Source organism: Vidua macroura, chromosome 14, assembly GCF_024509145.1.
Source record: "Vidua macroura isolate BioBank_ID:100142 chromosome 14, ASM2450914v1, whole genome shotgun sequence".
Taxonomy (NCBI): Eukaryota; Metazoa; Chordata; class Aves; order Passeriformes; family Viduidae; genus Vidua; species Vidua macroura.
In genome coordinates, this window is record NC_071584.1 from 12,400,060 (window position 1) to 12,422,674 (window position 22,615).

At 42.6% G+C, this 22,615-nt stretch overlaps 3 protein-coding genes across 9 annotated transcripts in view; 2 read left to right on the forward strand and 1 right to left on the reverse strand.

Moving 5' to 3' along the window:
- The first annotated feature begins 1,157 nt into the window (after positions 1 to 1,157).
- On the forward strand, positions 1,158 to 12,189 carry LOC128814360 (A-kinase anchor protein 17B-like). 7 transcript variants are annotated; one of them, XM_053990138.1, is made up of 8 exons: positions 1,591 to 1,945; positions 2,529 to 2,625; positions 5,363 to 5,489; positions 6,998 to 7,068; positions 7,249 to 7,485; positions 8,327 to 9,336; positions 9,672 to 9,836; positions 10,357 to 12,189. In XM_053990138.1, exons 5-7 carry the CDS (start codon positions 7,396 to 7,398, stop codon positions 9,724 to 9,726), a joined length of 1,155 nt encoding a protein of 384 aa, XP_053846113.1. In that variant the 5' UTR covers positions 1,591 to 1,945; positions 2,529 to 2,625; positions 5,363 to 5,489; positions 6,998 to 7,068; positions 7,249 to 7,395; the 3' UTR covers positions 9,727 to 9,836; positions 10,357 to 12,189. The 7 variants fall into 7 exon arrangements, 5 of the variants coding, with proteins under 5 accessions (XP_053846109.1, XP_053846112.1, XP_053846113.1 ...); XM_053990137.1 differs by having other exon boundaries at positions 1,590 to 1,945; positions 8,327 to 9,889; XR_008439356.1 differs by lacking the exons at positions 2,529 to 2,625; positions 5,363 to 5,489; positions 6,998 to 7,068 and having other exon boundaries at positions 1,610 to 1,945; positions 8,327 to 8,453.
- A 2,085-nt stretch (positions 12,190 to 14,274) lies between these two features.
- PGRMC1 (progesterone receptor membrane component 1) lies at positions 14,275 to 19,778 on the reverse strand. The gene is made up of 3 exons (XM_053990139.1): positions 19,378 to 19,778; positions 17,358 to 17,513; positions 14,275 to 16,227 (listed from the first exon to the last, which is right to left on the reverse strand). Exons 1-3 carry the CDS (start codon positions 19,697 to 19,699, stop codon positions 16,127 to 16,129), a joined length of 579 nt encoding a protein of 192 aa, XP_053846114.1. The 5' UTR covers positions 19,700 to 19,778; the 3' UTR covers positions 14,275 to 16,126.
- An 89-nt stretch (positions 19,779 to 19,867) lies between these two features.
- Positions 19,868 to 22,615, forward strand: part of KIAA1210 (KIAA1210 ortholog) — a 57,523-nt gene continuing 54,775 nt past the window's right edge. The window contains exon 1 of the mRNA XM_053990392.1: positions 19,868 to 20,318. The gene's annotated coding sequence lies outside the window, so the exon portion shown is untranslated. The remainder of the gene's footprint in view (positions 20,319 to 22,615) is intronic.

The window sequence follows — 22,615 nt, forward strand, 5'->3', positions numbered from 1 at the left end:
GGTTTTCTTGACGTGCTGCCAGAGAAAAGAAAAAAAGGCACAGGGAGGGGTGAGACGAAAGTGGAAAGGAGATAGAAGTTGAGACCAGAATCTGTGGAGTGAGGAGATAACAGCCAGTACGGAGGTAGTAGCAGAGATTTGCTCCAAAACAGGATGTTCTGTTTCTTGTAACAAAAAAACCCCAAACAAACAAAACAGAACAAAAACCCTCCCCTCAAAAAAAAAAAAAAAAAAACAAAAAAAACAAAAACAAAAAAAAACACAAAAAAAAAAAAAAAACAACAAAAAAAACAAAACAAAACAAAAAAAACCGCAAACCAACAAGCCGAAAAATTCCACTCAAACTGAAAGCTATGTTCAGTATCTTCTTACAGCGCATCCAACCAACAGAACAGTGCCGGGTGACTCAGTCTGCCTCTGGCAAGAATGCTCTGCTGCTGATCCAACGGACTATTCCTAGATCAATAAAAGAGCTAAAAGACATCTCTCTAGAATTACATCTCTCTCCAGGAACTCAGCTACTTATGGTGTTGTCTTTTCTTGGTGAGAAGAAAACATTTAACCACCAAGGAGGAGAAAAACAACAATAAATGTGTATAACTTGTTATGCATGATTAGTGCTTGGAAACAGAAGATTTCAAACCTTACTTCAAGAATTCAAAGAAAAGGGTGATATTTCTTCCAGGGTTTTTCTTTTGTTGCTCATCTGCACAAGACAAACCTCAACTTAAGATTCTTACTGAGCACTGGTATTTTCCATACAGTCTTCCCATTTCCATTAATAATTTTGGGACAGGTTTTCCCATACTTTTTCTGGCTGATAAAATGAATCACCAGATAACCTCGGCCTCCCACGGCAATCCTTGGAGAAGAAGGTGGTTGGTGCGAGTCTCTTGTTATTTTTAATCCTTTGTAAAGGGACCTGCACACACACGGTGCCCACAGGCCGAAGATGCCGGCAGCAGGCGGCTGCAGCCGAGGCCGGCCGTGCAGGTCACGGGCGAAGGGCCGGGCAGGAAGAGCAGCCACCGGCACCTCCTGGCACTCGCCTCGTGAATCCTTGCTCCAGAACACCCGAGAAAGCCCCCAGACCGAGCGGCGTGCGGCCGCGCTGCGGCGGGCGAGGCGGGCGGAGCGGAGGAGCCGCGCCCCGGGGGCGGGCCCATGGGCGCGGCCGCGCTCCGCCCCGGGTGGCGGCCGAAGGCCGGCGGTGCCGCGGCGGCCGGACGGTAAGAGCGGCCGGCCCGGGGGAGCGGGCGCTGCCGGCGGAGGGCGCTGCGGGGCCGGGTGGGGCGAGCCGGGCCGCGGTGCCCGCTCCGCCAGGGAAAGTTGTCGCGGCTGCTGGGGCGGCTCCCGGCGGCTCCGCTGGGGCTGCCCGGAGCCCGCAGGCCTGCCGGGACGGGCGGATCGACCCTCCCCGTGCTCCGGCGCCGCGGGGTCGGCGGCGGGCCGGGCCGGAGGAGCCCGGCCGGTGCGGAGGGCGCGGCGGGCCTGGGCCCGGGGGATCCCGGCGCTGGGGATTGCCCGGCCCGGCTCGGTTTGTGCGGCGCTCGGGCAGCCCGAGCCGGCTCCGCACCTGCCCGGGGCTGGCAGCCGGGGCGGGGCAGCGGGACCCCCGGGTCGCGGTTCCGCGGCTCCCGCTGAAGCCGCCGAGGGCTGGGCCCTGCCCGCCGGGCTGCCCTCGGCCGGCGCTGCCGGAGCTCGGGGACGCGGCCTGCAGTGGCTGCATCCATTGGGCTGGGCTGGCGGTGTGTGTTATCCTCACCTCAGACAGCGTGGAGCACAACGGGGCTGGCTGGCAGTGTTCGCTTCAAAACGCTCCTTTATCGCAATATTCGTGAGAGCAGCGGCACTTCAGTTAATTTTGCACAGAGCAGGCTGGATAAACTAATTTGTTAAAAATCAGTTTAAAGCTCTTCTTTAAACTTCTCCAAGTGACTTTCTGGTAAGTGCTTGTCATAGGATCGCTAGGGTTGGAAAAGCCCTCTAAGATCACAGAGTCTAACCAGTAACATTTACCATATTTACTGCTAAACGATGTCTCCAAATGCCGTAGCCACAAACCATTTGTAGGCTTCCAGGGGTCGTGTTTCCAGCCTCTTCCAATGCCTGATTACCATTTCAGTGGAGAAGTTTTTCCTAATATCCAATCTAAACCTCCTCTCATGTGATGTGAAGCCATTTCCTCTCTCATTACTTGGGAGAGGTGACCAACCCCCACCTGGATCCAGCCTCATTTTCAGGTGATTGTAGAGAGCCATAAGGTCCCCCTGAGTCTCTTTTTTTCCAGGCAAACAACTCCAGTTTTTTTCCCCGCATGATAAACTCTGCTGCTGGGGATCAATACATAGAGTTGCCACATTGCATTAGCTTATAGTGCTCCTACATACTCACCTCTGCAGAATTAAAATTTTTCCTCTTCCTTGAGCTTGCCTTCACCTCTGCTGGTGGGACTGCTTAGGAGCTACACTGTCCGTGAGAGCATGAAAAGTAACCTGGGAAATTATGATTTTTTTTTTCTCTTTAAGATCATCTTTTATCCTGACCTGGTTGATGGTATGGTCTCTGAAATGGTTGTGATGGCCCAGGGCCTGGCATGAGTGACCAGCTGGGAAACTGGGGATGGTAAGAGCTGTTTGAGACAGCAGTACAGTGAGCAAATGTGAGGGGTGCCTTTGGAACAATTATTCCAAATACTTGCATATTGCTCATATGGACTGTGTGAGTGTTTCAGGTTAGATATTGCCAGGTTGTTAATTTTTCCCAGAAGTGTAAGTTTGTTTTAAAGGATGAACTTAGGTGACACAATTTAGGGTGTTGTAAGATAAGGACAGTTCAGCCTTCAGTTATTGCAGGAAATCCTAGTGTAAGGGCAGATGTGTTCCAAATGTTTTTACCATGGCAGAGCGGCCAAAAGGAAATAATAATTTGAAAAAGGGCTTGAAAGTCAAATTCCTTGTAATTTGTCAGTTGCAGCAGTTAAGGTAGTGGCTTATTAATATGTCAGGGTTGATTCCAAAAGGTCATGCTGCTGAGCAGCAATTCAGTGAATCAGCCAGTAAATAATTCTATGCCTTGTTCACAGTTATGTAGAGAGAAATAAATTTATGATGCTTGAAGAGCTCCTGGCTATGAGCACAAGTGGGGAAGAGCAAGGGTAATGGTGTGCACTAGCAAACCACTATAGCTTACTCAGCTCTATGAAGAGAGTTTAGGGCTTTTAGGTGATTTATTGCAGTAGTAGGAAGATGGTTGCAGCTGTGATGGTGTAAGGCTATAAGTGAAAGAAGATTTGCAAGGGCAGGATAATATATCAGTTGGTTTAATAGAAGATGTTCTTGCAAAACAGAGCAAGATTTTGTGTACACCAGGTGGTCTGCAGGCTTGACATTCATATCTCTACAGGTTGTAACAACAGAGTCCTGGGTGTTTTAACCTGCTGCACAACAAATCCTAATGGGGTGGCAGAAGTTTGGTTGGCACTACCTTGGTGGAAAGCTTTAGGAAGCTCTTTATCTGAATGCACAGTGGGCAGAAAGGACTCTAGAGATTACTCACTGCTTCAGTCTTGTAGAAAGTGCTTTGTGTATCTGTTTTGCTTAGATGAGACACTGAAGGTGTGTCTGTATACATACACAGCTGTGTGCAGAGGTTAATCCTGAGAGATTCAGCCTTGCCTGACAAAGTTACAATTAATTCTGACTGCATTTGGCTGCAGTTCCCTAAGAGGAGCGATTCAGTGTTGCAGTCTGTACTGTAGCTGCTGCTTCCAGAGATTCCTGGTTATTTTATATTAACAGCACCAGCTTTTTCTCCAGTACCTATGTGTTTTTTTTTTTTTTGTCATTCTCAATAAAATGTAGTCACCCTCTTTTCTCAAACAGTTTCTGTGCTTGTCTTCCCTTGTACATTCCCATGTTGAAAGCAAACAGGCATTTTTCAACTAATAACAGTATAGTGTATGATCTGTGAAAACCCTCTTACAAACTTTTTTGTCATGTTCCTTTAGTGGAAGCTTTTATGTGGCACTCTTGCAGTTCTCTTTGTATATGTATCTTTTTTTCTCCATGTGATTTAGTCTGTATTTATGCTAAAATTGTGTCTATAAAATAAAGAAAAATATAGCATATGGACAGCATTAAAATACACAAAGCTTTACTTGTAATTAGGTGCTGAGATTTTGTGGAAAAAACGGGCACAGATGGTGGTTTGCCAACTTCTGTTTCTTTTTCCTTGGATTTAGGCCTGAAAAGTCCTTGATAACCAGTGGAAGCCTCTCTGTAAACTTTTTGTACAATTAAGCATATGAGGGCAAAAAAAAAACCCTGTGTGACTATCCTGTTTGTACTAAATGTACGTATACTTACATATGGAGTTCAGGTATCTGAACTTAACTCCTTTAATCAAAATCCAGCATTATACTGTTTTGATTTCCTGAAAAATTTCTCTGGTAAGCTAAAGGTTGTCAATATTTTCAGTGTAGTTGGCACTGAAACAGAGAGGTGATGTCAGGAACTGATGAGACTCTGAAAGATACTTAGTTTCTTATTGTTAAATATGAAGTAGGTGTAGCAGCTGCCTGGTGATTATTGGCTAGAAAAGGGTACCTTTTTGTTTTAAGTATGTTGAGAGATAAATCCTCTGAAGTGTTATGCCTAGTGTGGCATTATAAAAGAAGATGTCCAACCTGTAAGCTTAATTTCAGCAGCCTATTGATTTACCTCCATAAGCACTTATTAGGGAATACCCTGTTTCATTTTTTTCTCCCAGCTGATAATTTCTAAACTGTGACCCTGAAATATCCCTCTGTGCTGGAAATAATGCTTCCTATTACTTATTTTTTTTTTGTAGAGACAGACCTTGATGCAACTTACTTGAGCGTTTTCTTTTAATGTGCTCACATCTGGGCATTTGAAGCTGATGAAATGCAGCACACATCAACAGAATCCATAAATTTTTAAGCAACCAAACAAGCATTTGACCCAAAATACATTGTTCTAAGAGTCAGTGAACTCTAGTTTTGCAGAACTGCATGACTCCTGCAACTAGGAATGCTGTGCTGAACTTTGAGTCCCCAGAAGAGCCTACCAGGAAGGGGTTTGCTCAAAGGTATGATGGCAGATTGTGAGCCCTGATGTCACAGCAGGAGGAGACATTTGAGAGAGGGGTGTTTGAGCTGGGTTGACAACCCAGAATGAACTTCAGAAGTTCTGGTATGTCAGGGTAGAGAGAGGCATTCTCACGAGTGTAGTGGTATTTTGGTGTCACCTGGGGTCTCTCATTTGCTCATCAGGTTGTCTGTGTTTGTATAAATACACAGCAAACTGGGCTGCTAAGTCTGATTCTGCTTCTTCTGTGACAGGTGGCTTTTAAAACAAACCAGACATTTTTAGTGAAGGAACCATAAGACAGAGAAGCCTGGAAAGACTAAAGCTGCAAGAACAGGAGCATGTTTGAAAAAGGGGGAAAAAAAGAGAGGGGGTTGAAAGGTGACAGTATATTTTTAGAGAATGTCCCATTTTCTTGATAGTTGTTACACTTCCTCATACAGAGTAAAATACAGGAAGGGTGGCTGTGTAAAAATCCAGGCTTTGAGGAAACAGGAATTGAAGAAATTGAAACAGTACTATGTAGTTGTTAATTTATATATTGGAGAGAAAACCATTATGATAATTCTGCATGTAAGGCATCCCATGCAGGGGTCTGGATTATGAGAAAGGCTAGATTGGAGATATGCCAAGGCCCCTTTGAGATTGGATTATTCTATGATTCTGTGGGCCTACAGTGAAATCAGAGAGCTGTTACTCTCAAATTTGTTCTGAAGATTGATTCCTTAAGGTTCTGCATGTGGGCTTTTTGTTTTGCTCTATGCTGCATCATCTTAAATCAATGTCCTTATGCCCTGAAATAAAATTAATGTGATGTACATTTCTCAGTACCTCCCAGCTGACTGGACAGTCCACAGCTATGAAATGAATACTTTTCTGTCTTTATCCATTTTAACAGTGATATCTTTAGTGCAGTGTTCTTAAATTTGCATATGAGTAATAGTAGTATATTGAAGTTTTAATTCTTTAGATACTGTGTTTGGATGGTGTCCTAAACTGTCGTTAGTAATCAATCATGTTATGCACCTTCTTGAAAAAAAGAGACACTTAGAATGCAGAGCATAGTGAATCTAATGCTAGGTCTCTAAAAACGCTGCTATGCTTCCATTGCTAATTCTTCCTTATTCAAATACTTCTTAAAAAAACACTCATATGTGTGAACACTGTTCCTTGAATTTTCTGGAGGTTTTTGTGATGTGTCATGTTGATTATTTGGTAGAGCTACTTCCTACAGGGCAAAGTTTCCAAAAAGTGGTAATAGCCTGTTGAGGTTTAAGCCCAGCTGGTAATTAAGTCCTACAACAGATGCTCACTCCCTCCCCCTCTCCCCAGTGGGATGGGAGAAGAATCACAAAGGTAAAAGTGAGAAAACTGAGGGTTGAGATCAAGACAGTTTCATAGGTAAAGCAAAGGCCATGTACACAAGGGAAGCAAACCAAGGAATTTATTCCCCACTTCCCCAGGGCAGGCAGGTGCTCAGCATCCCCAGGACAGCAGGGCTCCACCCCATATAAGTGACTTGGGAAAACAAACACCATCACTCCAAATGCCCCCCCTTCCTCCTCCAGCTTTATTGCTGAGCATGAGGCCAGATGGTCTGGGATATTCTTTGGGTCAGCTGGGATCAGCTGTCCTGGCTGTGTCCCCTCCCATTTCCTTGTTCATCCCCAGCCTCCTCACTGGTGGGGTGGGTGAGGAGCAAAAAAAGCCTTGGCTCTGGGTAAGCCTTGCTCAGTGATAACCCCTGAATTACTCTTGTAATACCTCTTAAATGGAACCCTCATGCTAATCTGTAGGGGAGATTTGTTAATTTAAGAATTAGATCCAAATGATTAGTCTCTAGTTGTGTCCTTGGGGAAAACAATCATGTGATGCTGTTGTCTTGGCAGTGCTTATAAAGAAAACCCAAGAGTACAGACCGTTTGAGGAGACAACTTTCTAACTGTGGGGATCAGTTTGGGTGTGTGTAATTTACGTTTTTTTAAAAGTTGTTATTTAAGCAAACGACATTCCCTGTTAGCCACATGTGATTCTTGATGACTGCTTATTATTAGCACTTCAAAGACTTACATCCAATTCCCCAGGATGCACAATGTAAAACAAGTGTCATCTAAATTGTCCCATATTGATAATTACCTAGAAAAAGACGTGGTGATGAAAAGAAGTTCAAGAGAGAAAAAGGAAAGCTAAGCGCGAGAGGAGAGAAGAGAGGCAGATAGATGGAGATGAGGAACATCCCCCAAAGCAGCAGAAAGTACCGGCTGAAGAACAGCAGTGGACAGAGAATATGCCTGAATGGGAAGAAAGGAAATCCCTGCTAGCTCAGAGAAGAGTGGAGTCTGTCAGACTGCTTACAGTGCTGTTAAATCGTGTGAAAGTAAGACTATTTTAAAACGTATTTTAAACTTTTAAGGATACCTATTAGAGCTTGAATAATTCACTAGACATTTGATATCTTGATGCTATTCAGAAGACTGCTTTGGGGCTGACTGAACACTGAGAAAGTCTGAGATCTGTGTCATGGGATAATCTGCTCTCAGTCTTGCCCTGAGAGCAAACATAGTGCATTTTCACCCAGAAACTTTGCCTTTGGTGCTTTTTCAAGACCTTGTCTTTACTGAGTAAAAAATAGGGCTGGAAAGGCTGTTTTAGCTCTATTAGACTTGATCCAGTGTTGCAAGCAAGGAATTTTGGAGTGGGGACATAAGTGATGTTCTCTCTGCTTGTTTTGGTCTCAGGTCTACAAGTGACTGAACTAAATTGGCAAAGATTATACCTGTTGGATTTCTAATAGCCTCTTATTTTTCTTGGCCAGCACTCATTACCAGGCTTATTTCTGTTTGATTCAGATAATGTCTTGAGAAAGTCAACAGAGAAGTGATAAAAATTTGTGTGTTTTGCACACAGATTAATGTTTGCAGGTTTAATTTAGTGCTTTGGGCAAAAAAGGTTTCAAATGAAAACAGTGGTTTTAATTTCTAATATGGCTTTGTCTCCACTATTTGCAAAGAAAAATTTGCTTGCAGCTTTTAACAAGTGTGTATTTTTCTCAATCCTTAATGTAAAAGATTCCTAAGGGACTGTAATTTACTATGACTTGAAGTCAGAGGCCACCCTTGCCATTCTGCCTGAATTTTAGAGCCCCATTACATCTGACATTGCCTTCTTAATTACGAACATGATGTGTTAAATAAATTTCTATTTTCTTGGTTTCGCAGTTGGCAAGTCAAAAAGCGGATCCTTCACTGGGTGTAAAGAAGGACAATTCATTTTCTGAAACAGCAATTAAAGACATACAGCAGGAGCTGATTAACTCCCTTTATCGTACGCACAAAGAGCTGAAACGTAAGGAGTTTAAGTGCCCGTTAACCCAAAAAGGTAGTGGTTTATGCTGTGAGGAAGGAGATGTGAGTAACTTCCATGCACCTGCTTGTCACTTAGTCAGGACAATTTTAAATGATCCCTCTCCAGCCCCAAGCTCTGACGGACTGCCTGGCAGAGATGTGGGCACCTCCTCCACCGAAGGCTGCGGGCCTTTGCTGATCACGGTTACCCAGCACGGCAGGGTCATCGAACCTCTCCCTGGAAGGCACCACCCACCACTGGATGTAGTTCACACACAGACAGTGTCTGAGGAAGATGATTGCAGAAAGCAAAAGGTTTATGAGACTGATGAATTCATCCATTATTTATTAAACTACTATCAGACACCACGTTATGCACGTGTTTGCTTAGAGCCAAAAACCATTGCAAACAAGTCCCGGTGGAAGCGAGTGGTGTCTGATGATGGTAGTGGGTTTGACACCAGCTTGAGTAACAAACATGGTCAGCATTTCAGAGACTTGAGTCCTGTACAAAACCTCCACAAGAGAAATTGTAGTAGTGATAGTAATTACAGGCTGGTGATCACTCTTGGGGAGCTTGAGTCAACAGACAAAGTGTTAGAAAGCAAGGTCCATGGGGGCAAGCTTGCAAAAAAGCTGCAGGTGCAGAGGAATGACTCACTCACTGTTGATCATGTACCACATGCTGGACTGAATCATTCTTTGGAGTGCACTACTGTTACTCATAATGAGGAATTCAAACAAGAAGATGGTAGAGATGAAGGCACTGTACCATATGGAACATGTAGATCTGCTTGCAGATTAAAGGATTTGTTGGAAGAGATCAGTGATTCTGAGTACCTTAGAGAGGCATGTGGCGGCTCAGTGAAGAGAGCAGAAAGAAGGTATGAAGAAATTTACAGCAGTTGTAATAAAGGGTACTTGTCTGCAAGAGCCGGGGAAAGAAAATTACTGGTTTACCATAAAAATGTAGCTCTGGAAGGTCAAGAGAAGGAAATCAGCCAATGTAGCTCCTGTTCTAATTCTGTCCATGAGGGCTTGGCAAGGCAGTGTGAACGTAAACTTAAAAAGTCATGCAAGAGGTCTAGTAGTAAATTAAGATATGAAGGAAAGAAAAGTGAGAGACAATCCAGGGAAAAGGAGAAAAATGCTCATAAAATGAAGAAAAAGCGAAAAAAGCTTTCTTCTAATCTTTTATCTGATGAATGTGGCTTTTCAGAGACGGACAGTTGCATGCAGCTGGAGTCGCTCAGAAAGATACAGAGAAAATGTAAGAAAATGTTGCACAAAAAAGTGAAATTCAAGACACATCACATCTCTATGGCAGCACCAGATGTTACCCCTCATGACAGCTCACCCCTTCAGGAGACCCTCCAGAGGAGAGGTGAGAGAGGGACAGCACAGCTAAGGGGACTGAATTTGACAGGTCTGTGGCAGGTGAGGTTGCCACAGTTCTTACAGTGATGAATGGTTTTTGGTTTTAAAAGGTATAAGCATGGCATAAAAAAAACCAGTGCAACTTCTCTGCAATTAAGGGTTTGTTCCGTTTAGCTCTGAAACACACAGCTGCAGCTCAAGAGTAATATTTGTCTACTTAATGGGGTAGCACAGTATCTGTCCTGGGCACTAGCAGATGGTGGTTATTCTGTTAACAACATACATGGTAACAACATGCTGTAGACAACTAAAACACTGATAGACAATTCAGTGTGTGGCACAGCTGTGTGAGAAGTACTGTCTCAGGTGAGTAAATTTTTACATAGCTAAAATACATCTGATGTTCATACAGGATTGCTACTGGCTGTTCTTACAGCCTTTTTTACAATTTACTGTGCTTCCAGTTGGTTGGTGGATATCCTTACAGCCTGACAAACTCATTTCAAGTTACTTTTTCTTATCTACAGGAGATGAGAGGAAATTAATGTTCAGAAGAGAGATGGATGCAGATGCCAGAGGATGCCCTCTATTTCCTCTTGAAATAATTCAGACAAACCCCTTCTCAGATACTTTCTGTGGAGGAGAGCCCAGAAGAGGATGCTGAACAGTTACTGTATTATAACTCTGAAGTTTTTGTAAAGTAGTGGGAGAAGAAAGCCCTTTGATCATTAAAAGGTATATGAACTACTGGGTTGATTTTTGATTTTTTTTTCTTGCTTACGTAATTTCTTTGGTTAGAATATCTAACTCATGTAGTTTGGCACAGAAGCAGAATCTGTGTTTGCCTTTTGAATAACAGGACCAAAATTTTCCCCAGAGCCAGAACAAACTTCCATGGACTAGTGGCTAAAGAACTTGAAAGGGCACAGACTGAGATCTTGGAGCATTACACTTTGATTGAATGCAGAGAATCATGTAAATTCTAACATTTACAAATAATGAGTAATTGGGAAAGAACCTAATTGTCAGTCCTAGAGCAAGCATATGAAGTGCCTCCTCTATCAGATTGTTATATTGATGGGACTGGAAGGTGTGGGGGACATTGATACTCAATTTTGAGAAGTAATAGATTTCCAAATGTGAAAAAAGTCCCATCTTCTGTAAAACCCACACTAGAAGAATCCTTGTTTTCTATTCACAATTCTAGAAGTGTTTCTGAAAACTTGCTGGCTTTTGGGAGGATTTCACTGAACTTTTGCTCAGTGTAGTGCTTCCAGGAATCTGAATGGTTGTCTAAAGCAAAGCTCTGAGTGTTAGATAATGAAAGGGCAGTGCATCTCAGCCTGCTGACAGTCCCCATGTAAAGGCAGGTTGACAGTTCACAGGATTTTGAAGGCACGTATAGTGAGGTAGCTGTTTAGTATGAGTTTGCCTACAAATGCTTTCCAGAGGAATTGTGAAATGTTGTCAGAGTTGTGCTGCATGTAGATAAAAATGGGAAAATGCAGTCTAGGAGCTTGAATTATATCCATATTTATTCATCTGGCTATATCTAGAAGACAGCCACAATTGCTTTTGGACAAAGTCCCTTAGCAAGGTACAGAGTTTGAAGTTCAATACACTGATTATTACAGCTTTCATTTTATTATGCTTTATTTATTACATGTCAGTAGATGAAGTTAATGTGAAAATGTTGCCTTCATTAGATAAGATCTTACCCATGTTTGTAACTTCTGCTCTAATAAATAGTAATAAAAAAGGAGTAATTGTAATTGTTTGTGGTAGATAGGTTTTCCCCCAGTCTTCAATACTGGTGATTCCTCTAGGCTTCTAAGCTAGGTTTTATCAGTCTTTCTGTTCATATGTTTAGACATTGAGTGCCTTTTCAGGGTCATGAATGACAAATGGTTGTTACTCAAAGTACTGTTAATCTATTACTTTTATCTAAAAAATGTTATTTTCCTGACAGAAATATTTTCTGACTATTTTGGAGAACATTTATGCCCCTCTTAAGTCTCCCCTTTAGTATTTTATACAATTATAATGAAGAGGGACTATTGTATTTGGTGACTGTGTAAAATGTTTTCAGTTGCACTGATGTGACATACCAAGGGTGTTTTTTCTCTATGCAATATTTGCAGATTAAAGACAAAAAACTTCCCTCTCTGTCAATCTATACAGTTTTGTGTCCATGAGTACCCATTTCCCATGAGACAGACCTTTTGGTGACAGGTGAGGAAATACTGCTTTTTGTTAATCTGGGGGAGAAGAAACTAAAGATTTCCTTCAGTGTAAATTTCCAGTTTTTATCAACATGCTGTCACAATAACCAGTAACAAATAAATACTCAATTTCTGTAATTGCTTCATGCGTTCACCTGTATTGACTGAAATTGATAGAGGATTTGCTTTATCTCCCAAGTCCTCATTCCATGTAAAACATTGTTAGTTAATAAAATACGCATGCACTTTAAAATGTGAGACATCATTGTAATCTTCATACCGAAAGAGAACTTCTGTGTTTCCTATTTGTCATTATTTAGAACCTGATTTCAGGTGTTTAAATAATAATTTTGCTTTTCACAAAATCATAGAATGGTTTGGAATGGGACCTTAAAAACCATCTTGTTCCAACCCCCATGCCAAGGGAATGGGCACCTTCCACCTGTTCCAAGCAGTGTCCAACCTGGCCTTGAACACTTCCAGGGATGGGGCATCCAGTTTCTTCTGGCAACCTCTGCCACAGAATTTCCTGTCAGCACATTTAATAGGACCCCCACCTTTTCATACACTGGACTGATTAATATGATCTTATTATCCTGAAGGCTAATCTTTAAAGATACATGTAACAGATTGCTTTAAAACTTTTAAAATGCATGGCTTTGTAGATTGGATTTTAGTTGTTACAGATATAAATGTCACATCCCACATATGAAAGTTACAGAATGTTTTAGCAATTAAAACATTTAGTAAATGAAAAGATGCATTTATATAGTTAATCAGTGGAAATGTAGAACACTTCTGGCTTAATTTCACAACTTTCAGTTTGAACCTGATGTGTTCCAGCTGCTGTTCCAAGAGGCTGGGTGCTTTTTATGGAAACACTGTTTACTCTGACATGTATGAAGTTGGGCCCTGAGACTGCAGATCTTGCTATCAAATCTAATTTTCTGTACAGAACTAGTGAAAATGCCTCCTCAAAGAGCTGGTATGAAGAGAAGTGGACTGAACAATGCTTTGTTACTGAAAATATGTGAGCTGTGGGTTGTACCTTGTGCTGAATGCTGAAGTCAAAATCCTACAGGCTGCTTTTAAAGCAGAAGTACCCAAGGCCCATTATTAAATCAGTCCATCTGCCTGAAATACAATACAGCAATTATGATATAAAGCCCTTTCTTCTTAATCCAGGGATTGCAGGCAATGCATAGAAATGCCTCACCTTTCATAAAACCCCTTACGTAATTTTCAACAGAAGCATTCAATACTGATTTTTTTAACTGAAACAGCAGGAAGTAAGAGCTAATAAAGGTGATTGCAGACAGGTGAAGTCCAGGTGAAAGAATATCTGAATTTTACAAAGCAGCTAACTTTGGTTGAAAATAAGATACGACTCAATTGTTTTGATTTGTCCTGGAGTAGATCTTTGTGAGAGGTGTTGGACATGTCAGATGAGGGAGATTAGTGATGTTCACTGCAATTAATTGGTTGTCATCTCCTACCTGGTTAATGTACAGCCTGATAAGCTGCCTGGCATGGTTCTTTGTGCACAGTCATTGCTGCCAGTCACTGTTGAAGGAAGGGTTCAAGTTGTAATGAACAGACTAAAAAAGAAGCTAAAACCCATCCATTTTCTTCAGCACTTTGGAAGGAAATAAAACCCATTCCTGCTGCTTTATGAGCAGCTTTTGTGACACACTTCTTCTTTCACAAGAAATTCTCTGTTTTCCTTGAAAAAGTAACAGTCTTACCAAAGTGTCATACCTCCTCCCCAAGAAGTATTAACAATGAGCTTTGTCTTGTGTTAGCATAATTTTTGTTACTATTTTGATTTGTGATGCATAACGTTCTGATGTACTGATTAATCCTTAAAATAGTGTTCAGTTCCTTGGAAAATGCTATGGAGTAACTTTAGAGTCAAGTGATTGGGTCCACTTAAGGGTAGGTTACAGCCTTTCAAAGCTCCAGCTTTTGCTCAGTATTAACAATTACTTGGAGGTTTTTTTCTGCCTAACACTGTTTTTGCAATAGAGCGCATTCTCTATTTAATATTCTGGTAAAGTTTTAGTAGCAAAATGCATTTACAGTTTTTAAGCATTCCATTAGAATATATTTTAATCTATGCATTGGATAATGTGACAGATCAGAGAAAGACAATCTAAAACTCGAAACATTAGGGGAGTATTAAATATAATATTTGGTTGCAGTAAATAAAAACAATCTCCACCATTATGCAAGAGTATTTTATTTTCTGCCTTAAACAAATAAAAGCACATTTCCAAATTGAGGTAAACCATTAGTAGTAGTTTGCAAAGAGTATAAATGTCTCTAAAAATAAAACAGCAACACAAAGGTCATGACAAGGTCTATGTGTGTCTCTAGACCTTCGTCAGGTAGTTCATACAGTACCACTTTACACAACCCTGGCTCAAACAACCTTGCTCTTCATTGGAAGGCCCAGTGCAACCAAAAGAAAATCCCAGGACAGTGTTGGGACTGAGGGAGAGTCAGTTGCCCTCACCACAGATGATCTCAGGCACTTTAATATGTTGTGTCAACTTGTTTATGAAAGCTGCTGCAGTGCAACATGCTCTACTTAGGAACACTTTTGCCTAGTTTACACCTTCCCACTCAGGACTCAGTTCATAATTTTGGACATGTTGCCAAATTGAAACAACCAGACAGTCGAGTCAGAGAAATGAAACAGAGGGAATTAAACCAGACAGGCACCCTGGATATTCTGCACTAGCAGAATCACCTGGACAAGAAACAAGTTCACAAGTAATCAGCAAATCATTACTTATCTTGGAATTTATGAGAAACTTTTACAGAAGTGTTTTGGATGATGAACATTTACATTTTTCCTTGGTCATATCTATTTACCCAGCCCTCTCTGGTAGGACGCAGGTCACTTAGGAAAAAACTAGTAATTAAGCACAGAGGTAAGCCAAGAGAGCAAATATGTAAAAAGCAACTCAAAGGTCAGGTCTGCAAGTATAGCACTGCTGGTTATGCATGAGATTGTGTCATTTCTTTTAATGGCAACATTCCAAACCAACAAAGGCCTCAATGCAGAAACAGCTTACACTGTTTTATTTTGTACAGGAAACTTATTGTATGTGATGTTGACTAGTAATGTTTTTGTACTAGGTAAAGGTGTATGTACAAGAGCACTTGCTAATCATGCCATACCAGCAACTTCTTTTTTAGGCCTAGGAATCAAGAGCAGCTGATCTTCCATGTTTAATATAATTCCATTAACATTCACAAGAGTGCTTTTTACTAAGAAGAAAATCAAATGAACAATAATCAAGTCACACTCCATGGTGTACCTTTAGGGATGCCTAGTTCCACTCAATATCTAAACTTCTGTAACACTGTAGATGTGCTTTGAAAGTGAACAGAGAATATTAGTCTATGCAGAATTATGCATGTTGAATACATCAAGCATTCATCAGTCTTTATTAAATACTTAAAAGTGATTTAACCTCTCAAAAAGTCTTAATCTTTTTCAAAAGCAGTTAGTGTTTCATCTGTAAGTTGCTAATGCAATGCCTTGAAAGCTAAATTATCTTACATAATAATGCATTACACTGCACAACAAATGAGTATGATGCTTTGTGGACAAACAAAATATAGTCCCTTTTCTAAAGGAATTACAACCCAGGGGCCAGATCCTGCAGAAGCTAACACAAAAGAAGATTTAGTGGTCTTTGTGTTGCATATGTGAAGTGAGTCATGTGCTTATCTCCACAGTGATAGGTTGGTAATGAAAAACTTGATTTCAACCTACTTTGCACTAAATGGTGATAGCAGGAAAACAGTCCTTTATTGCCAAAATTGCAGTTTACTTTTGCACAGACATTTGTCATGCATACTTATTATGTGGGTTTAAAGGAAGACATAATAGACCTTCAGAAGCTTCCCACTGAATTTGAAAAGGAAATATTTGAAAAGAAACCATTCACTGTACCTCTGGACCTTTTGTAAGTCTGGCTGCTGCTGCACCTTCTGAAACAGAAGTGGAATGTTACAAATGGTCCTTTATGTTTCAAAAATAGATTGTTCTTCACTGCAGTATCTACTCTTTCTTTGCATCCTGGGCATCTTTTTCCTCTTCATCAGAGTACACAGTGGGTTCCTCCCCCTCCTTCAGCAGCTTACCAACATGATGATACTTAACTGGGGAAAAAAAAAATCCAAGTAATTTTTCTGCCCTGAAGAGACATCTTTTTAAACTCCTCCAACTGTTTTCTGAACGAGCAGGATAACTATATTTCAATAAAACAGCTCTGAGTAACTTGTTCCAAACACTGGGGGAAAGGAGAAAAGCTAAAATTAACTACTACTACTGTTGTAAGAATCATGTGAAGTGAATGTAACTCTCATTTTATTGCCTAAATCAAAAGATGAATAAACACAAACCGAGGGACTCACGCAGCCAAAGAAACAGAATCCTGGATTAGATTATTTCTCTTGCCAATGTTAAAACCAAAAGCATTGTTAGACTACTTACATCTATTAAACATGCACATACATATGTGCACACATAGACACAACTTGGAAGGGGTTTTATTTTTTGTAATGTGCATTACAAATATTCAGTAGGACAAAAGGGAGATAATTTCTCCCAAAGACAGAGATGGGTCTACTATCTGATTATGTGATTAAGCCTCTGATTTATTTTATATCTCCTTTTGAGCACATAAAAATGCCAAGACACGTAAGGGCTGAGAGCTATACTATGTTGCCTATCTGTCAACTTCAACAAAGCAAAAGAACCCCCTGATTACAGGTGTGTCAGACTAGCAGTGTGGTTACAACAATTTAAAGCAACTATTTGACATATTTAATAGGAACACAGTAATAAAAACAGTGGATTTCACTGTCAGTCCTGATGCTCAACACTTGTAAAGGTAGGTTTTAACACTAGTTCAAGTCATATATTTGATAGCATAGTTCTGGTTTCTGCTACAAGCTTGTTAGCATAATAAAACAGCCATTCAGTGTGGCATGATTAACAGTCTTAATTAAAACAGGAAGAGGGCCAAAATAGTAGGGGCACATCAGGTCAGGACTGAGATTTCTAATGACATCATGTGGAGAAAACTCCATTGTAGCTGGTTATAGTAAATCTTTCAACACTAGATTTAAAAACAAAACACATTTTATTTCCACTATACTAGTTACTGGTGTATGCAATTTCCATAATTTATATATATATATGATGGTTCCAGCTGGCTACAGCCTTTTAACTATTGCTTCCCCTATTACCAGTTAACTACTTTGTAAATAGGTTTAAAATTGCTTACAAGTGAATTGTGACTCCCAGTCCCTCAAGGTCTCTTGCTGTGTAGCGTTGAGATCAGAGAGGTCATCATATGTATCCCTCAGTGCCTCCTTATCCAGGCAGAAAGTGGCAAGACCTCGGGATGCATCTCTTCCAGCAAAAATCCCATACGGGCCCTCTTTAAAATAAAAACATAAGCAGCATTATTGCAGAGGTAATGGAAGCTACGTTATCTTCATGGATCACAGTCCCCAAACTAAAACAGATGATGAGTTTCTACCCTGAGTCATGCATCAGGTGCCTCAAGTTTCTGAAATGCTTTTAAGTTTTATTCTAATTGGTAATAAGAGAAAACAGAGGAAGAGGACAAGAAACAAAATAATGGAGAAAGATACTGAGGTTTGCTGAAACATCAGGACAATGAACCACACAGTGGTGCATGGCATATATAAACAGGGTAAGCATATAGACTGGGATGCACATCCTTAGGAACAGAGGAAGGATTTCTATGTCTGGGGTGAAATGGATACTTCTAACTTGAGATGAAAGGATGTCTTGACAGAAAATACAGTAGAGCTACTAGAAATTATCAAGTTGGAGGAAACGCCTATTAAAACAAAATCCAAGATGAACTCAAATGATCAAAAAATTCAACTCACACCAAAAAAGAGACATCAAGATAAACTCTTGCTAAACTTAATTAATGATTAGCTTGCTTGCAAGACAAGCCAAAAATTGAGATACGGCATGTTCAACTAGACATTCAAAGTTCTTCTAAAAAGAGCTTAAAGAAGTTAGATGTGAACTCTGGTTATTGTAGAGCACATGCCAACTTTCAGAGCGTGCTTTTTCCTAAATTAATCAAAATTAATTTAATTCCAATTAAATTAAATAAAAAATTTAATTTTCCATTAAAATAAAAATCAAACTAGCCAGACGTTGTGGCAAACCATTCAGCAATTACAAAATCAGATGCAACAGGCAGCTTTTACTGCCATCAAGGAATGCAGCATCTAAAGCTTGGACCTTATGTCAAGTGAGTTTTAGGTTGTGCAAATACAGAACTGCACATCTAACTTGCTGTACATATCATCCTGACTGCTGCAGAATGCAAAGTTACAGCCTGGCATCATTCAGTGACAGTCCTGTCTATGTTTGGCCCAAAAGCAGTAACTGATAATGCTTCCAAAAACATGGTGTCTCCTGCATTTTTCTCCTTGTCTCTTAAGTAGCACTGGCAGCTTGCTGCTGCAGCTACCAGGCTGTCTGGACAGCTCAAGAGTGGTTATGCCAGGCAGATCCTGGTACAAATCAGCAAGCCTCAGTGAGCCGTTTTAACAGGCAGCCTTTGGTAAAAATAAAACCCCACGGCCTCGTGGAGGTGATAAAACTCTTTCACCTGGGTGCACACAGTCCTACCCACCTCATCCCTGGCTGCTCTATGAGCATAGGTTATTCAATCTTTGCACGTTTGAACTATGCTCCTGGTAGAAAGCTGGTTTAATCTCAATTGCCAAGTATTTAGTATAAATATTATGCAATAGAGTGATACCAACTAAAAGTTGGGAATGGAATGTCAACACTGAGAGAATGCTTCGCCTCTGCTGCCTGCCATCAGGCAAAGTTAACCCAGGCCGACAAAGCTGCCCAACCTCTTATGGTACGTGTAGCCTGCCATGGGAAAACACCGAGAACAATGAAACAACGTAAACCGGCAAAGCCGGAGTTTCTACAACACCGGGGCCCGTCTCCGGAGCCCGGGCGGCAGCAGTCGCCCTGCCCGCCGGCTCACCGGCACGGAGCTCTCCCAGCGCTGCAGGGGCGCGCAGCCAACCCGGCGGCAAGCACGCCGAGCCCTTCCCAAACCTCCGCATGGGGACCAGGGCCGGGATGGGGTCAGGCGAGAGCACTGATCCCTGCCGAGGGTATCTCCGCTCCCGGCAGCACCGGCCCTGACCCGCCCCGCGCTTCCCCGGCCGGTGGTCCCGGGCACAACGCGCGGAGTGCCCGGGCTGGGCCCGTCTCGCAGCCCCCGCCCTCACCGGGCCCGTAGAACTTCCTGGCGCGGGTCACGTCGAAGACTTTGCCGTTGACGGCCATGAGGATGCGCGGGTCGCTCACGCCGTCGAAGGGCCGCAGCTGCTCCAGCGTGAAGTCGCGGCGCTTCATCTTGGGCAGCGGCGGCGGGTCCGCGTCGCCCGCGGGTGCCGCGGGCCGCTCGCCCCGCAGGATCTGGTAGAGCAGGAAGAGGCAGAGGCCCAGCAGGCTCAGGTTGAGCGGGGAGCCTACGATCTCCAGCAGCAGCCCGCCGCCCTCGCCCGCCGCCGCCTCCTCGCCGGCCACCGCCACCTCCTCGCGGGCCATGGCGCTGGACTGAGCGGCGGCTCCGCGGGCTGCGAGCGCGCAGCGGCGGCACGGGGCACACCCGGCCCGGCGGGGCGGGCCGAGGGGCGGCGGCAGGAAGCGAGGGGCGGGCGGTGGGCGCGGCGGGGCCGAGGCGCGGGCGCGGGGCCGCCCCCAGGCCGGGCGGGCTCGGCGGCGCCGCGGCGGCCGCCGGCGCTAGGTGGTGGTGCGGGATCGGCCGTGGCCGCGGCTCCCCGGCGCACGGTCCCCAGGTCGGGTCAGGCCAGGCCGCTGCGGCGGCACTCGGTTCCACAGAAATTCCGGAAAAAACAACCTCGGGGTGGCGTAAGACCCGTGTCAGGGCTGCCGCGATGGACTGTGCGAACCACCCTGCTGGATGGAGGGTGGAGCCGGGCTCAGCTCCGTGGTGCCAAACGCTGAGACAAGAGGCAGCGGGCAGAAACTGATGCGCAGGAAGTTCCACCTGAACGTGAGGAAGAACTTCTTTACTGTGCAGTGACTACACAATGGAACTGATTGTCCTGAGAGTTCGTGGAGTGTCCCTCACTGGAGAGATTCGGGAACCGTCCGGATGCAATCCTGTACCTCTGGGCTGACCTGAGCAGGGAGGTTGGACCAGGTGACCCACTGTGGTCCCTTCCAACCTGACCCATTCTGTGATTCCCTACACTCGCTCCGCCTGTGCTACTGCACATCTTCGCTTTCTTGGCAAGGCAGTGACTTTTCCAAGTGCTCTAGAAATGTTGTCAAACAACATAGTAGAAAAGGGAAGAAATTACCAAACTTCTGGGGTTTTCTCATTCAGGTATTACCTCCAGGCCCCACAAAACTACAGAAGCAGCAACCACGATATAACATGCACTAATATAACATGAAAAAGAAAATTTTCCTGCCACAGAGTTCTGTATTCATGTTTCTTCAAAGTGGAGGCTTTGGTGAATTAAAACTTAAGCTGAAGGAAATACTAACTTGGATGTATCTACTTGGTATGGTGTTCATATGGTGGAGCAAATGGAGCCCCAAATACAGGTACAATACAAGTGGTGACTTCTGCTCCTTGGTATCAAGTGTGAGAAAGCACAAAGTGATGCTTTGGGTCTGAGTAGTCACCTGTGCAAATTGTGTCCCTCAAAAAGAACACAAACCAATGCCCTGGCAGAGAATCATCATTCTCTCTACACGAGTCAGTACCTCAGGGTACACGTAGAGAAGAAATGCAGTGTACCAGCCTTGATCACAGAATCATTAAGGTTGGAAAAGATCACTGAGATCCCCAAGTCCAAGTGTTAACCTGATCTCACATTATAGCTTGGCAGATGGTTCATATTGCTGCTTCAGGGGAAACAGGCAGCTTTTACCGAACCTAGCCCTGGGACATGTAGTTACAGAAAACTGCAAGAAGTGCATTTCGTTTACTTTCTAATCCTCAGTGTTAGGAATATTTTTAACTCTTTGGGTCACTGCAGATATGGATGAAGTTTTGCCTTTTGGGATACACGCAAGGACTTTGAGTGCTAAGATGTTTAGACGCGTTGGCTCTTGCAAGGGAGGGTGGGTGTTTGGTTCCACCTGCTGTCTCCTTTGGGAAGCTCCTTGTTTTATGGATCAGCACTGGAACTTGGATCTCTCCTGTCACGTATGCACTGACTTTTGCTTCCACCTGCTGTGTAACTTGAAAAACTCCTTGTTTCTTTGATCTGACAGCTGAGATTTGTACTTGATAATAAAGTAGCTCTGCATTTTGACCCTATTTCAGATACTAGAGAGATCTCTGAAACTTCAGAATTATTCAAACTGTATTATCTAGTTAATTCTGCCCAGTGTAAACATGACACTGTTTAACTTCATTGTGTTGATATTATGTTGTAGAGGAATAGATGTAGAAAAAAAGCAGAAATTGGGAGGGATATTTTACATTTTTTTTCAACAGCGAGGAAAAAACCCCAAGACTCCAAAACAACCCCAACCCTGAATCTGACCTTGAACCAGACACTAAGACAGGGAAATGAAGCTTTGTTTATGCCTAATATCCAAGAGAAACTATTCAAGACAGTTCATTCTTAGATTAAGAAGGGCCAGGAAACATTGCCAAGATTGATATCATCTCAAGTAATTTGCCATGTGAGCGCTGGTACTGGAAGTTACAGTGGCCCAACTTTTCGGCTCTTTAGAAAAAAATATTCATATGCCTTAGAATGCATCTTAAGCAAAAAATAAGAACAGATGTTTCGAGATAAAAGGGTATGAATAAAATTATAATACATCAGCTGGAGATACTTAAATTCATGAACCTTTTGTTATACACTTCCCTCTAGCAAGCCTACTTGGCAATTCCTTTAAACAGAACTGAGGTTCTAGTCAGAGAGGGGTTGGCCCCAGGTCTAGTTAAACACCACTGGCATTAGCTATGCTCCCACACAGGTTTCCCTCTCCATTCTGTAGGCAACAATAGCTTTCTCCTTTAAACTATTCTGTTTGCATCTATGAGATGGGTTGATAGCCTCCAGCGCAGTGTTCTAGTATAATGCTCTCTTCCTATTAATTGAAGAAAACACTGGAACTCAGACAACTTTCATATCCTTGCAAGTCAGGATAGTTCAGACAGTTTTAAAATACTCATACTTTTATTTTTTAATAAGCAGCATTGATCTGTTAGAGATGAAGAAAAATTAGCTCTGCTACACCTCATCATTCTTCCTACTGTGCTATTTCCCCTTTGTATCTTGTCTGGTAGATTTAATGCATCTTTTAGAGCAAATTTAATGATTCTAAACAAAGTGTGCTTTGCCTGGATTCCCCCATGATTCTGTTGTTGCCATGTGGTTTTGGGCCTCACGTTCTCTCATTGTTCCTGTGGAAGCCCTTCGCAGGAATTCCTTTCTCTGACTTACCTGATTAATCATTTTAATTTAAGCT

Excerpts from the sequence above, each read along its gene's own strand:
- LOC128814360 (XM_053990134.1), top strand. The coding sequence starts at position 7,396 with ATGCCTGAATGGGAAGAAAGGAAATCCCTGCTAGCTCAGAGAAGAGTG. Across the intron at positions 7,486-8,326 it reads TGCTGTTAAATCGTGTGAAA|TTGGCAAGTCAAAAAGCGGA; the intron begins GTAAGACTATTT and ends TTGGTTTCGCAG. Across the intron at positions 9,837-10,356 it reads GGAGACCCTCCAGAGGAGAG|GAGATGAGAGGAAATTAATG; the intron begins GTGAGAGAGGGA and ends TCTTATCTACAG.
- PGRMC1 (XM_053990139.1), bottom strand. The coding sequence starts at position 19,699 with ATGGCCCGCGAGGAGGTGGCGGTGGCCGGCGAGGAGGCGGCGGCGGGC. Across the intron at positions 17,514-19,377 it reads CAGGAAGTTCTACGGGCCCG|AGGGCCCGTATGGGATTTTT; the intron begins GTGAGGGCGGGG and ends TTTATTTTAAAG. Across the intron at positions 16,228-17,357 it reads CTGGGAGTCACAATTCACTT|TTAAGTATCATCATGTTGGT; the intron begins GTAAGCAATTTT and ends TTTTTTCCCCAG.